Source organism: Myotis yumanensis, unplaced genomic scaffold, assembly GCF_028538775.1.
Source record: "Myotis yumanensis isolate MYYU_CA2020_CCGP unplaced genomic scaffold, mMyoYum1.0.hap1 SCAF_17, whole genome shotgun sequence".
In the NCBI taxonomy this organism is placed as follows: domain Eukaryota; kingdom Metazoa; phylum Chordata; class Mammalia; order Chiroptera; family Vespertilionidae; genus Myotis; species Myotis yumanensis.
In genome coordinates, this window is record NW_027223768.1 from 14,038,618 (window position 1) to 14,054,309 (window position 15,692).

The 15,692-nt window shown below is 50.9% G+C and overlaps 2 protein-coding genes across 4 annotated transcripts; both read right to left on the reverse strand.

The window, feature by feature from the left end:
* Positions 1-208: 208 nt before the first annotated feature.
* Positions 209-2,409, reverse strand: S100A14 (S100 calcium binding protein A14). 2 transcript variants are annotated; one of them, XM_070395942.1, is made up of 4 exons: positions 2,326-2,409; positions 1,816-1,927; positions 1,204-1,350; positions 209-997 (listed from the first exon to the last, which is right to left on the reverse strand). In XM_070395942.1, exons 2-4 carry the CDS (start codon positions 1,843-1,845, stop codon positions 860-862), a joined length of 315 nt encoding a protein of 104 aa, XP_070252043.1. In that variant the 5' UTR covers positions 1,846-1,927; positions 2,326-2,409; the 3' UTR covers positions 209-859. The 2 variants fall into 2 exon arrangements, with proteins under 2 accessions (XP_070252043.1, XP_070252045.1); XM_070395944.1 differs by having other exon boundaries at positions 1,816-1,923; positions 2,326-2,400.
* A 3,567-nt stretch (positions 2,410-5,976) lies between these two features.
* S100A13 (S100 calcium binding protein A13) lies at positions 5,977-15,287 on the reverse strand. Of its 2 annotated transcripts, none has more exons than XM_070395933.1 (3): positions 15,156-15,287; positions 13,510-13,704; positions 5,977-6,187 (listed from the first exon to the last, which is right to left on the reverse strand). In XM_070395933.1, exons 2-3 carry the CDS (start codon positions 13,660-13,662, stop codon positions 6,035-6,037), a joined length of 306 nt encoding a protein of 101 aa, XP_070252034.1. In that variant the 5' UTR covers positions 13,663-13,704; positions 15,156-15,287; the 3' UTR covers positions 5,977-6,034. The 2 variants fall into 2 exon arrangements, with proteins under 2 accessions (XP_070252034.1, XP_070252033.1); XM_070395932.1 differs by having other exon boundaries at positions 13,510-13,707.
* Between the last annotated feature and the right edge of the window lie 405 nt (positions 15,288-15,692).

The following is a 15,692-nucleotide window of genomic DNA, read 5'->3' on the forward strand; positions in this document are numbered from 1 at the left end:
GAGGACCAGGTCTCCCACCTTTGGGGCCTGGCACCATCCTCAACCCAAACCCATTGGGTAAAGTTGGTCCCTATTCACTTCTACTGACAACCACCGCAGCCACCCCTGGAACATGCCACTCGATGGCTCTGCCATTCACCCCAACCACCTTGCACCCATGGACCCATGGACCTGGGAAGAAGGTATGCAGACACAAGGCATCTTTCACTTTTTCCATTTTATTTTTATTAATCAAGATATACAAAACAGCCATCATTCTTTAAATGCCCAACCACCCAGCTGGCTCTCGCTCCCCAAGGTCACACCCTTCTTAGCCTGCTCCCCCTCCCCACTGCTCTCCCACTTCCCCTGCCCTAGTCCTAGGACAGTCTTGGGAGGAGGCTGGGGCAGAGCTGAAGGCAGGAGGATAAAGCATTGGACAGACAGCTCTTTTTTGGGTTGGGGAAGAGAGTAGGAGGGGTAGGTTCTTAGAGACCTTTTTTAATTCCAAATATCCAGCCCTATTCCCAGTCCCTTTCAAATCATTTCCCAAAGTCCAACTCCTCTCTGCCCAGCACCCACTACCACATGGCGTGGCCCTTAACCATCCTCAACCCTCCACACCATCCCTGGCCCCAGCCCGCCCCCTGAGCCTCCCTCTGGTGGGGATTCCTGGACCCATTCGCTCCACAGAGCTCCCAGGGATGAAGTGCAGAGACCCCGGGAGGGGGCCGCTATGAACCTGAACCTTGCAGAGGTGAGGCAGGCGCGGGCTGGGGCGCAGTGTGGTGACGGTAAAGAGAGGAGATTTATTTCCAGGCCCACAGTCTCTAAGGTCCCCTTTCCCCAGCATCCCCCCAAGAATCCCAGGGGAAGGTTCTCAGCTCCCCCGGACAGGCTTCTCCAGCTTCACGCTCTTGGCTGCTTCTCCAATCAGCTCCCAGAAACTTCCAAACTCCAGTTTAGAATTGTTACAGCTGCCCAGGTTGGCGATTCTATCTTCCAGCCCGCAGTTGTTCTGAGGAGAGGAAAGACAACAGCTCAGCAAGCAGGCACCTTCCAATCGTCCCACCCCACCCTGCCCAGGGGCCGAAGCCAGACTTGAGGCTCCCCAGCACTGGCTCGGGGCTGCTAGTGCCAGGGGCTGTGGCTGGGTGGTGGGGTCTTGGAGCATTTGCTTGGGAAGTCAGTGTCCTGCCTGGTGTGGGGTCACCCCCTCAGTACCGGCATAAGGTGAGGCAGCTGCTGGGTCACCAGGTTCTGTAGCTCGGAGGGTGTCAGCGTCTCCTTCCCACCCTCCACCGAGTACTGGTGGAAGTTCTTGATGAGGGTCTCAATGGCCCTCTCCACGTCACTGAATTCCTGGGCATCCTGAGGGTAAGGGACATCACCCACATCAGGGAGGCTCCACCCCACCCCATGACACCCTGCTTTCCCCGGGAACCTAGCCAGGCCAACAGGGCAGAAGACTCTGGAAGACACACAGGCTCCCGCCCACTCCAGAGCCCAACATCCAGGCCTCCTCACCCCCACTGGCCTCTGCCCTGAGCCACAGGTTGGACAAGGCTTCCTCCCACCACCCACAGCCGCCACCCGCCCCCCCTCCCCAGACAAGGCAGGTCTCAGCACGTGGCCCAGGCATCCTCTTCCTGGGAGGCCTCCTACTGCATCACCCTGCGTGGGCACCAGAAAGGGGGTTCAGGTCTCAGAGCCAGGGTCTGGAGGGTAGACCACGCCCAAGGCGAGAGGGCAGAGGTCAGTGGGGGAGCACAGACCCTCGGGGTAGAGGAGAGGAGTGTGGGAACAGAAAGACAGGCCGGGAATGAATGGGCTCACCTCGGCGTTGGCTGACCGACACTGCCCCATGGTGCCTGGTGTGCTTGGTCCTTGGGTTGAGAGTTGTGTAGTCTACAGCCTGCTCCGGAGGAGCCGATGGCTCATGATCTACCTAGCGGTGAGGGGAAATCCCAGCATTTCTTTTTCAACTACCCCCTTTGGCTCCACCCCAGATATTCGGGCCTCATCTAGGGGGTCAGGGCAACTCCACACAAGGCCCCGTCCCCACCCAGGCTGCAGGCCAACTCCCAGGCCAACCCATTTAGAGAGAATCCCTTGGACCTCATCTTAGCTTTACTCCTTCCTCTTCCTCCAAACACCTACTTCTGTTCCAGGCACACATACCGGCCTCCAGGGCCTGCCCCCACCCACCCACCCACCCACCTACCCCACCCCACCCCCCTGCGCCCCTTTCCCTGGCAGAGGGAATAGTCTAAGAGTAGAATAGTCTAAGCATGCCCTCTGGACAGGGGCAGCCCATTTTGGGTGAAAAGCTCTGGATCTCCTTACCTGCTGACACCTCTGAGGCAGGACAGGATGAGCCAGCTAACCTGAGCTCAGCTCTTATACCTGGGGGAAGGGAGGGGAGACAGGGGGAAGGGAAGCGAGGCAGGGGGCTGGGCCTCATCTTTAAGCCACCCCGGCAATTGCCAGGGCTATGAGCCAGCTGTGTGGGCTCCACCCTCCATTGGCCAGAGCTCCAGAGCCCGCCCCCATCTCTGCCAGGAAGAGGGAGCCACAGAGGGCTGGGTCTGCTTGCCCCTGGCCCCAGACCAGGAGGCAGGGTCCCGGGAAAAGATAGGGGAAGAGAGGCAGGGAAAGGAGAGGGGGAGGGCTTGGAAGCACTATAGGGTCGAGCTTGGGAGGAAAGACCTGGAGGGGTTGTAGGCAGGGAAGTGAAGGGGCCCTGAGCTAATAACCAGAAGTAGAGGCTGATGGAAGCAGGGTTTGCAGCCCAGAGGGAACGAGACACGTGGGCTGAGAGGTCTTCAGGGACCTCTCTGTACTTTGATGTCACGCACACACACACACACACACACACACACACACACACACACCAGGGCCAGTTTGGATCCTGCCCAGATCCCAGACCCCGGCTTCCTCAGTCCCGGTAGCAGAGGGACGAAGGAGGCCTGGGTCAGGAAGAAGGAGCCAGAGAGGGGCAGCCTCGGTGCTGTCCTGCCTTCCCTTCAGCTCCCCTCTACCAGTGTGCACATGTGCAAGGGCCGGATGAGTTACCTGGCAGCTAATGACCTCTCCAAACTGGTTGGGCTGCCTGCTCCTCCCTCCCTCATGCCTTTCCTACCTCAGCGGCTCCATAGCAACCACACACACACACACACACACACACACACACACAACTACACACACACACACAATCCAGTACCGAGGATGCATCCCAGGGAGCAGATCCAGGGACTCAGCCCAACCCCAAAGGCTCTCCTCACCTGATGGAGAAGGGCAGGCGGTCAGGGCAAGGGTGGGGCCCAGAGTCAAAGCTCCCGGACTCCTTTTCTAAATTCTGAGATCAGGGCATACCTCCTGTAAAAGTAATAATAATAATAATAATAATAATATAAATGGAACCACTTTAAAATGGAGCCCAGGGTGCCTGGCCAGTGTAGCTGGGTGAGCATTGTCCCATGCACCAGGAGGTCGCTGGTTCGATTCTAGGTCAGGACACGCTCGGATTTCCAGCTCCATACCCAGTAGGAGGTGTGCAGGAGGCAGCGGATAGATGTTTCTGTCTCTCCCTCTCCCTTCCTCTCTCTGAAATCTGTAAAAACATTTTTTTTGATAGAGTCCAGGGTGCCATTCCAGAGGAACTGCCTTGTTTATCTCACTCTTCAAACCTTTTAAAACTGGGCAAAATGACCTTTGGACTGGGCCTAGCAGCCCTGTATCCCAAACTGTTTGAAAAGATAACAAGAAAGCAGATGGAAAATTGAACACATTCCTTAGAATTAGCATCCCCTATGTTAGCTTACTGCACCTATAGAAATTCCTTCCTTAGCTTATTAACTCCACTAAAAATTCCTTGGGGGAGGGGAATGGAGTGGGCTAAAGGGGTCAATGGGGGTAAAGGGGGTAAACATATGTAATACTTTCAAAAAAAGATTAAAAATAAATTTCCTTCATCACTCGAGCCAGGTAGTTCAGTTGGTTAGAGCCTGTTCCTAATACACCGCATTGTGGGTTCAATCCCCTTCAGGGCACATACAAGAATCAACCAATGAATGAATAGATAAATGGAACAACAAATCAATGTTTCTCTCTCCCTCAAATCAACAAAAATAAGTAAATAAATAAATCCGTCCTTCTGTATTATTCCCCTTCCCTGTCTCATAAACCCCCCTCACCTCTTAATCAGAACATTATCTGAGTTTCTGCCTAAATCAGTGCTTCCAAAAGAATGAGTCTTTTGGGTCTCAAATAAGAGCTTGTTGCGTCACTCTGTCCTTTTGTTTTTAGGTGACCGTGAAGTATGGGAGCAATCATCTCAGGTAGACACTATAGTTTAACTTTAACCCTGCCGTTTGGTTTCTGTACTTGTTTGCTTGCTAAAATAATAGAAAAGTTATTTTGATTTTCTGAATTATATAAATCATCCCATTCGATTGAATACCCTATTGATTGTACTGTGACTATCCCATTGGTTGTGGTCATACTGGTCTTAGAAAGCACATTTTCCTTTACCTGGGAAGGACAGCCAATTATCCCAAGGTCAGAGGGCTCCAGTTAAGGTGTTTCTGTCAATTCAGTGATCCGGAGACCCAAAACTATAATTTAGATAACATGCTGCTTCTGCTTCTGTAAACTGCTTTTTTGCAAATCAGGTTCCTCATTTCAAACCCTGGGATGTAATCAATACCTTTGTGATCTTTGCCTATATAAATCTGGTGTTGCGGCCATCTTATCACTATGAGATTTGGGAAATGCCCCCTCATAGTCCCGGATTGCAATAAATGTGACTCTTTAATTCGACTTCTTGAGGCGTCCTTGTCTGATTCTCCTGCAGCACCTCCGCCATCGTTACCCCACAGCCCTCGAACCAGAACCTGTGTCCATCCTTCCGTTCCACCCCCCCCCCCCCCCCCCCCCGCTCTGGAGGGAGCAGGGAGCGAAGGAGGGAGGGCCCAGCGTTTCCAAGCACCCACCCAGCCAATTCATCGGAGGCTCTGAGATTTCCATCCAGTTCCACCTGTTCATGACTTTATGACTTAACCTCTCTAAAATCTGTTTCCGCCTCTTTAATACAGGACTGACAAACAGAACCGACCTCCAAGGGCTGTGAGAAGTAACGAAGATAATGCAAGAAGATGTTTAGCACTGCGCCTGGCATACAGCAAGCCTGTGGGGCGCAGCCACAGTGTTTTGGACACGTTCAAGCCTCGGACTGAGGAGAGGGCATAGTCCCCTCATGGCCACGTGCAAGTCCCAGCTTGGAGGGCAGAGCCTGCCCAGCACAATGATAGCCAACAGCTAGAGTTATGAGCTTGAACCTATGGTCCGAACACGTGGCCCCACGTGCCTGAGTGACGCGGCTTGTGGGTGCTGGCGCTGTCCATCAGAGAGGCAGCGCCCCACCGAGACCCAGCTTTCATTCTCTTGTCTGTCTTTTCTAAGCCTTTCATCGCCCCCACTCAGGGTCACTGAACCAGGCTGAGCTGGCATGAGTATGCCATGGCCCTCGCATATGGCGCCCAACCGGGAGCTGAGTTCTGCAACCAGGGATTGAATTATGAGGAACAGGGCCTGAGTCCGGGCTCCCCACACAAGCCCTCAGCACGTAGTCACGACTATCATCTCCCAACGACACAAAGCCCAGGAATAAGAAAAATGGGAACTGAGACCACGCCCCTGAGCCCTAGGAGGCACCAGTAGAGTGAGTCACCTCGTCTGGCCCAGAGATCTGTCTCTGCCTTTCATATATTCATTCACCAACCATTTATTTGTTGAGCAACCTAACCTGAACACGAGACCTCGGTGCTAGATGCTGCAGAATATTTGAAGATGAGTAACATTCCTGGTCCTCAAAGAGCCCATAATTTTTGGACCCCCCCCCCCCCCCCCGCCCCCAGCCCTCAGGTCAGAGCAGAGCTTTCCCACCCACTAGTCTCACGAGAAGAAATCAGGGTGGGTGCGAGTAAGAAACATTCGTGTGTTAAGGAGAAAGCTTTATTTGCGGGGAGTGGAGTTCTGCCCGGTCCTGCTCATCTTATCCCAGGCAGCCAGACTTCTTCTGCGTCTCCTTCTCCTTTCTGACCTCTTTGGCCAGCTCCCCAATCAGTCTCCAGTACTCATTGAACCGGAGCTCTGAGTCCCCGTTCACATCCAAGCTCTTCATCTTCTCATCCAAGGAGCCCACATCCTAAGGAGACACGAAAGGGAAGGGTGAGGTTAGAAACAATGGTTCTCGAGAGAGGGAGAGAGGGAAGAACGGCTAGTTGCCATTCCCTTCCCTCAGGGAGTGTGAGGACCTGACCCAGACCTTCGAGATGAGGCTGCAGCCCCAAGACAGGATTGCCGGGGGGCCCAACTCCAAGGGAGAGGAGCACAGGGAGGTGGGGGCTTGATTCATAGTGTTTGCTGGGGTGGAAATACTCCCGCCACAGCAGACTGGGAACCACAGACATGGCGATGAACACAGAGCTGGGAAGAGATGCACACCGAGGGCCCTCACCTGCAGGTGGAGGTGGGTTCTGAACACGACTGCACCAGCCCTGGGATTTGTGCAAGGACACTCGGGGAGCCCTTGTAGGCATGGACCCACTCTGATCATCCTCAAAACCTTCTCAGGCCACCCTCCTCACCCCAGAAAGCTGGAGAAGTTCAGCACGTGGCTGCTCACATGCATAAACCTGATGTCTTCTCATATTTCCACTTGAGTCACCAGCCTGGTAGATTGGGGGAATGGCAAAGACACAAGGCGTTTTCCTAGAGGGCCCTTGACTAAGTCTCTCATGACAAGCCTGGGAAATCAAAGGATACTGTAAGCTGGACCGTCATGATCAAAGGCTTTGTTGCCAGATAAACAATCACAACCAAAAAGCGGACTGTTTAACAATGCATCCTTGTCCAACCAGAGAAGGGTGCCTCAGGCACAGCTTGATGCTGAATATCTGAATCAATATTTGGATGAACACAGAGAAGATTTGCCTATTCATTAGATGGCACAAAGCTGATCCATATAAGAGCTACACAAGACTTTTTAGCCCTGACTGGTTTGGCTCAGTGGATAGAGCGTCAGCCTGCGGACTGAAGGGTCCCGGGTTCGATCCCGGTCAAGGGCATGTGCCTTGGTTGCTGGCACATCCCCAGTGGAGGGTGTGCGGGAGGCAGCTGGTCGATGTTTCTCTCTCGTCGATGTTTCTGACTCTCTATCCCTCTCCCTTCCTCTCTGTGGAGAATCAATGGAATATATTTTTTTTAAAAAAAGACTTTTTAAAAAGCTACTATCATGTTTAATTGCAGAATACTATAAGCATTGCCAATTGAAGGCAAAGATGCCCAGTGTAACACTATATCAGAGGAGAGAAAACATACAATTAGTTAAGAGAAAGAAATAAAAGGTATAATAAGTATTGGGAAAGAAAAGGAAAATTCACTTCTTATTATCTCAGCAATGACATCATTGTACACCTAGGGGAAAAAAAAAGAATGATAATAGCTAACATTTCCACAAGTGTAAGCACTTAATAGTGCTGACTGTTCCAAGCATTATGCTAACACATTACACTCTTTGGCTTCATTTAATCTTCGTAATCTGCTGGAATGAAAGGGTCCATGAGCACAGGGACCTTGTCCATCTTGTTCACCGCTGTAATGCCAATGCCTGGGAGAAGGTCTGGCACATAGCAGATGCCTGTTCACCACTGTAACCCAAAGCCTAGAACAGCATCAGGACAGGACAGAACACTGACTGAACAAATGCAAGACCAATCCAACGAAAAACATTATTATGAGTCCATTTCACAGACGAGAAATTAAGGCTCTGAAAGATTAAATAACTAATCAAGGATGACATGCTAGAACCTGCATTTGAACCTAGATTGTCTGACTCAAAGCTTATGTCCTTACCCACTATTCTGTATGTCTACCCTCATCCCCAAAGAAAGACTACTAGAAGTGATAAAGTATCTGATTATAATATTAGTACTCAAAAACCAATACCTTTTAGGTATATAAATATTAACCAGTTAGAAACTATAATAAGACAGATCACATTTAAAATAGTAAAAAATAGCCCTAGCTGGTTTGGCTCAGTGGATAGAGCCTCGGCCTGTAGACCAAAAGGTCCTGGGTTCAATTCCGGTCAAGGGCATGTACCTTGGTTGCAGGCTCCTCCCCGCCCGGGCCCTAGTCAAGCTCCAGCAAGTCAATGTGTTTCTCTCACATCAATGTTTCTCTCTGTCTTTCCCTCTTTCTTCTACTCTCCCTAAAAACCAATGGAAAAATATCATCGGGTGAGGATTAAATATATATATATGTAAAAAATAAAATAAAATAAAGCACTTAGCATAAATGTAGAAATCTGTTTAGGTTTTGTGAAGAAAACTGAACTGAAGGATATATGCAACACTGTGATTTATAAAAAATATATATTTGGTCATTCAGATGACTGATCAAAATATAATTCTAATATATACAGTTTGTGGTCTTCCACAGTTCCTGACTCAGAACTCCCCAAACCTTTGGAATATCCTAAGTGTAGAGCATGATCAAGGTGTCTTGTGTTATGTTAATGAGGCCCTGACACATTGGCAACTAGACCTCAGAATATGTATTAAATATAAAAGAAAATTCGAATAAATATAAAAACATATCTTTCTTTAGAAAGAAAGGCTCAATGGTGTAAACATGTAAATGTTTCCTAAAATTTATTTACATGATCCCAACGAACAATCTACAGAATTCTTTTTTATTTTATTTTTTTTTAAATCCTCACCCGAGGATATGTTTACTGACTTTTTCAGAGAGAGAGGAAGGGAGAGAGAACTATCATCGATGGATTGGTTGCCTCTCCTACTCACCCAACTGGAGATCTAACCTGCAGCCTAGGTATGTGCTCTGACTAGGAATTAAACCCGCAACCTTTCCGCATACTGGACTGAGCCACACCAGCCAGGGCTATAGGGTCCTTTTTTACCATGACTAAGTGTTACTAAAATTCTTACTAAGAAATAAACATGTGAGGTCCACCAGTAAAAATCTGCATAATATGAGAGAACCAGCCCTCTCTTTCTCTCCCTTCCTCTCTCTAAAAAAATCAATAAAAAACAGCCCAGCCTGCGTGGCTCAGTAGTTGAACATTGGTTGGGTTCGATTTCTGGTCTGGGTACAAGCCTGGGTTACGGGCTTGCTCCCCAGTAGAGGGCGTGCAAGAGGCAGCCAAATCGATGATTCTCATCATTGATGCTTCTATCTCCCTCTTCCTTCTTCTCTAAAATCAATAAAAATCTATTTTTTAAAAAATAATAAATAAGCAGCATATGGTTGGTTGAGGATTGAAGAGAGAGAGAAAGCCAACTCTACAGGTTATTGTTAGGCATATTCTCTACCATTACCCCCTGCTTGGGGCTCTCACCCTCCCTTCAGTTTTCCTATTATTCTCATTTCAGGTTTTGCTAGACATGACACAGCTTTCAGTTTCCAGTACACCGCCTCACCCAGTTTCCAGTGGACTGCCTACACCTGGTTCGACTGGTTACTCTAAACTTTACAGGAGACATAAATATCCCACTCCCCCTACTCTGCCCCACTGACAACCCTGGGTGCAGAAGGGAGACAACCAACCAATGTTTCTCTCTCTCTCCCTCCCTCCCTTCCTCTCTCTCTAATATCAATAAACATAACCTTGGATGAGGATTTAAAAAAAAATAAAAAAAGAGGGGAGAGACCAAGATGGCGGCGTAGGTGGGCACCGGAGACCGCTGCTGCAAGCAACCATTTCAAAGGTGCAACTGGGGGACTGAACGGACATCACCCAGAACCACAGGAAGGCTGGCTGAAGAGAGACTCTACAACTAGAAGGAAAGAGAACAGCAAATCGAGGCTCAGAGGCGGCGCAGTGTGGAAAATACAAAGGTACCGAGGTGCGCGCGCAAAGCGGGCTGGTGGCTGAGGGCGCGGTTGTCGTTTTCTGCCGGGAGTGAGTCTCGGGCTCTGGGCTCCAGATCCGGGCGAGTCTCTAGGGACCCAGACTCAAACGGGAGAAGCGGGATTATCCGGCATCAGTTGGGACCTGAGGGCAGCTTTCTCTCCGAGGTTTGCAGCGGCTGCCGGGGTTCTGAGAAGCAGAGCCTCTGGGAACGGGACCGAGCGTGGCCATAACTGCTCCCTCCGCCCGCCCTGTTGATCCCGCCCCGCCCAAAACCTGCGCACAGCCATTTGCCGATCGCCTCAGGCAAAGGCTGGATTAGCGCCTCCCCAGAAGGCAGACGTTTTCCATACAGCTGATTTCCACAGCCAGCCGGCCTGGTGGTCAAACCCCTCTAGTGTTAACTACAACAATTAAGGCTTGGCTAGAACAAGACTGCGCACAGAGACCACAAGGGGGTGCACCAAGAAAGCATAAAAGATGCGGAGACAAAAAAACATGACAGAAATGGAGGATATGGAGCTAAGAATCGCAATTTTGAGGGCTTGCCATAAATTTGTGCAGAGCCTCACGAAAACTAATGAGACCCTCGATGCTACGATAAAGAAATTAGAAAGTAAGCATACACGGACTGAAATAAAGAATATTATACCCAATAGCAGACCAGAGGAGTACAATAATCAAACCAAAGATTCGACAAAAAACACCCAATTGGAAAAGCAAAATGAAAAAAGAATCCGAAAGTGTGAAGATAGTGTAAGGAGCCTCTGGGACAGCTTTAAGCGGTCTAATATCAGAGTCATTGGAGTGCCAGAAGATGAGAGACAGCAAGATATTGAAAACCTATTTCAAGAAATAATGGCAGAAAACTTCCCCCACCTGGTGAAAGAAATGGACTTACAGGTCCAAGAAGCGCAGAGAACCCCAAACAAAAGGAATCCAAAGAGGACCACACCAAGACACATCATCATTAAAATGCCAAGAGCAAAAGACAAAGAGAAAATCTTAAAAGCAGCAAGAGAAAGAGGCTCAATTACCTACAAGGGAATACCCATACGACTGTCAGCTGATTTCTCAACAGAAACTTTGCAGGCCAGAAGGGAATGGCAAGAAATATTCAAAGTGCTGAATACCAAGAACCTACAACCAAGATTACTTTATCCAGCAAAGCTATCATTCAGAATTGAAGGTCAGATAAAGAGCTTCACAGATAAGGAAAAGCTAAAGGAGTTCATCACCGCCAAACCAGTATTATATGAAATGCTGAAAGGTATCCTTTAAGAAGAGGAAGAAGAAGAAAAAGGTAAAGATACAAATTATGAACAACAAACATGCATCTATCAACAAATGAATCTAAGAATCAAGTGAATAAATAACCTGATGTACAGAATGAACTGGTGATTATAATAGAATCAGGGACATAGAAAGGGAATAGACTGACTATTCTTGGGGGGAAAAGGGGTGTGGGAGATGCGGGAAGTGACTGGACAAAAATCATGCACCTATGGATGAACACAGTGGGTGGGGAGTGAGGGTGGAGGGTGGGGTGGGAGCTGGAAGGAGGGGAGTTATGGGGGGAAAAAAGAGGAACAAATGTAATAATCTGAACAATAAAGATTTAATTTAAAAATAAAAAAATAATAAAAAATAAAAAAATAAAAAAAAAAATAAAAAAGACTCAGGAAAAAACCTTTGACCTTCCCCCTAAATGCCTAAAAGAATTTAGATAGAGAACCTGCTCCATAAAGGAACTATCATGATAGATAACTATAGTTTAATATGAATATTGTGTGATAGACAAGGAGGAACCTGGCAAAACCCGTTTGGTAAAAGTCCTCTGTGCCCCACTGTTAAAGATGGCCCCGCAAACATTATTTGCCAAACACTTGCTCTTCTGTCTCAATGGGAATTGCCCCCCTGCCCTTTCAAGTCCCAAATCACAACCCTCCCCGCCTTCTCCTTGCTCCAGAATGGCATATAACCCTCTACTCTTCTAGGGCCCCATCTTCTTATGGAACCCCCATGTGTACACATGTATTAAATTTGGTTAGTTTCTCCTCTTAATCTACCTCATGTTAATTTGATTACGAAAGCCAGAAGAACATTCATTTTTACTCCCCTACAGAGGAGCAATATCAGAATGACCGGAGGTAGAAGGCAGAGAAAGGGAGGCTTAAAATTGAGACTTTGGAAGTGGTGCGTTATTTCAGTAATAACAAGATCTGAAGCCTGAACAGAGGAGTGGAATGCTGAGATGCAAGAAGACAGAATCTTTGGAAGTGAGGCATTCTCAAGAAAAGGAAAGGGCCAGGTGCTAGATGGGCTGTCTCTGTGGATACTAAGGATAATGACAGTACCAGCGATGAGAATAAAACAATGAGCAAGGAGCTGAAGAGCTCTAAGAAAAAGCAGGTGGTATCTGAGCTTCCAAGGAGCTGGGCATCTTAGAAAGAAGAAAAAACGAAGATCCGGAAGCAGCGATGAAAAGCAAAGAGGTCACGTCACTCCTGCATTTCCAGGCCCAGAGGAAGCTGGATTTGGAAGAAAAACCACTCGCTATGTGACGAGGCTACAGGAAATGCTGTCTTTTCAGGAGAGAATCTAAAGTTTCCTGTGAGAAGAGGAAGGGAAAGGTCTGGGAAATCTAAGGATGTAGGGCAGTGGTCGGCAAACTGCGGCTCTCGAGCCACATGCGGCTCTTTGGCCCCTTGAGTGTGGCTCTTCCACAAAATACCACGTGCGGGCGCGCATGTACAGTGCGATTGAAACTTCGTGGCCCATGCGCAGAAGTCGGTATTTTGTGGAAGAGCCACACTCAAGGGGCCAAAGAGCCGCAGTTTGCCGACCACTGATGTAGGGGATTTTGCAAATGATAGACTATGAATTTCAAAGACCAGTTTGCTTGCTTTTAAACCCATCTTCACACACTTCATGTGCCCATGGCTTTTCAGAAAGAAACTGTTAGCAGCCTGGGGATGATGTACCAACCCAGTGGGGATGACATTTAAATCCCTCTTCTCTCCAGTGAGGAAAGAAGGAACGACCTTGTCAGGCACATGACTGAGGGGATTCCCAGAGAGGGTGGGCAGGAAGCAGTCACTGAGAGTCTATGAGTACATGAATTGGGCTGTGGGGTTTTTGTTGTTGTTGTTGTGTTTTTTCTACCTACCCCCCCCCCCCCCCCGCCCCAGCTGGGCCTCAGTTTCCATCATGGTTAAGTGAGGAGTGTGGACCGTATTTCCTCCTGGCCACCAGCTCTGATGGCCTAGGGACCTCCTGGCAGGAGCTTTGGGTCCAGCCCTGTGTGAGGGAAATGGGACCAGAGAGGCACAGAGCAGACACAGGAACCTCACAGCATCTTCTGATGGGAGCACAAAGCCCATTAACGCTTCCCCTCACACAGACACCGTGTTGCCTAGTCACACACACACACCAGGCAAGATCAGCCAGGACCACTCGCACAAGCAGTCGACTACACTCTTCTCCACAACACACCTGTGGTCACATGACTGTGCCCAGCAATGCCGTGTCACATATACAGAGTCCCACAGTCACTGTCTGCCAAAACCTCAGGCCCAGAGACCCCGACCTACCTTGAGCAGGTGAGGGAACTGCTGAGTGACCATTTCCTTAAATTCGTTGATGTTGAGGCTGCCCTTCCGGCCCTCCCGCCTTGCAAAGGTGAAGAAGGCGTTGACCAATGTGTCGATGGCTGTCTCCACCTCAGTTAGTTGCTCTGCTGCCATTAGGACCCTGCGGACTATAGCTGATGTCCTCTGGGGGCTGACCTGCTGGGAGGGGAAGGAAAGAGAGAGTCAGGATAGGCCAGAGTGCCCCTGCCCTGGGTGGCCACCTCACCCCTGTCTGGACAAGACATCATGGGGAAGGAAGGAGGAAACAGGGATGGAGCTTGGGCAAGGGAGTACCTCAGTGCAGGTGCGGGGAAGGGTATTCATTTCCAGAAACCCCTTCCTCTCTAGATATCAGTCCAGGGTCCTGTTTTGTTTGTTTTTTGTTTAAATATATTTTTATTGACTTCCGAGAGGAAGGGAGAAGTGGAGAGAGAGAGAAACATCAATGACAGGGAATCACTGGTGGGCTGCCTTCTACACATCCTCTATTGGGGATCAAGCCTGCAACCTGGGCATGTGCCCAGGTCAATATTCGAACCATGACTTCCTAGTTCATAGGTCAACACTCACCCACTGAGCCACCCCAGGGGTCCTTTTGCAGTGCCTGTGTGTTAAGGACCGCGCTGTGGTGGTCCCTCAGCCTGAACCCTGACCACAGGTGTGTTGTGGAGAAGAGTGTAGTCGACTGCTTGTGCGAGTGGTCCTGGCTGATCTTGCCTGGTGTGTGTGTGACTAGGCAACTCTGTGTCTGTGTGAGGGGAAGCGTTAGTGGCTTTGTGCTCCCATCAGAAGATGCTGTGAGGTTCCTGTGTCTGCTCTGTGCCTCTCTGGCCTCATTTCCCTCACACAGGACTGGACCCAAAGCTCCTGCCAGGAGGTCCCTAGGCCATCAGAGCCGGGTGGGCAGGAGAAAATACGGTCCACATCCTCACTTAACCATGATGGAAACTGAGGCCCAGCTGGGGGGGTGGGGGGGGTAGAAAAAACACAGCAGCAACAACACTCCAGCCCACGCCCGCAGTCACAGCATCTCCGGGAGGAGGCTCTCAGGCTGCGGGGAGCCCTGTCAGTCTCCGGACCCCTCTGTGGGGTTCAGTCCCAGGGCCCTTGCTTGGAGCCTCACCCAACCTCAAAGGGTCAGGAGGCTGCCTGCCTCGAGAGCTTGCTTGTTTGTGCGGGGATCAGGTCATCACCCGCAGGCACTCGGCCTGCCCCTCCTAGCAGAGCAGCCCGGTCTGCAAGCGCCCCGCTGTGGTCAGGGCTGGCCCTCGGGCGCCCTCCCCGCCTCCCAGCAGGGCCAGCGGGGCAGAGCACAGGACTCCCCAGTCTCCCGCCCCTGTTCCCGGGCGACAAGGGTCCTGGCTGGGCCTCTCCGACTGCCGCCACCCAGGAGGGGTTCCGTCCCGCACCCACAGCCCAGGGGCCGGGGAGGGCCGGGGGGACCTGCCCGCTCATCCTCTCTTTCCAGCCGCCCCTCCGCTCCCTCCCTGTGGCTGCATTGCCCAAGCCTCTTCCAGATTCCCTCGGAGGCTCCGGGGCGGGGCCTGGGAACCCGGGGAGGAAAAGGCTCCTCGGGCTCCCTCCCGAGTTCGGGGGACACAACTCACCGGGGCGAGTCGCACAGATGGAGTGCAGCGCGCACGAGCAGCGGAGCTGAGGTTTATAAGCGCTCAGGCCGGGAGGCCGGCCGCTCCCAAGGCCGGAGGACACAAGTTTCCTGTTGATTCTGGAGCGAGGAGACGCCCACGGCTGCTGCCCCTCCCGCACCCCCCTCCCCGCACCATCCCTCCACCCCCGCCCGCCCGCGCCCGGCAGTCGGCCCTGGAGCCTGGCTCTCCCCACCCCCGCGCTAGCCCAGCCCACGCGCAGACCCCCTTTTGGCTGGGGTCGGGGGTGGGGTGGGGGGAGAGGACCTGCCTGGAACTGCCTGGCCAGATCCCATCCAGCCTGCAGCCTACGGTCCTGTCCCTCCCGAAAAGGGGAGCCTGTGTCCCACCACACCCCCACGTCCAATCAGGAGTGTGTATTGGGGGGAGAGGGGGTGACTGCAGACTGAAAGAACCAAGGGAGGGAGCTCAGCACTGAGAGGCCCAGTCTAAGAAGCACCCACCTCAGAATGGGGTCCAAGGACCCTGCAGCCCCAG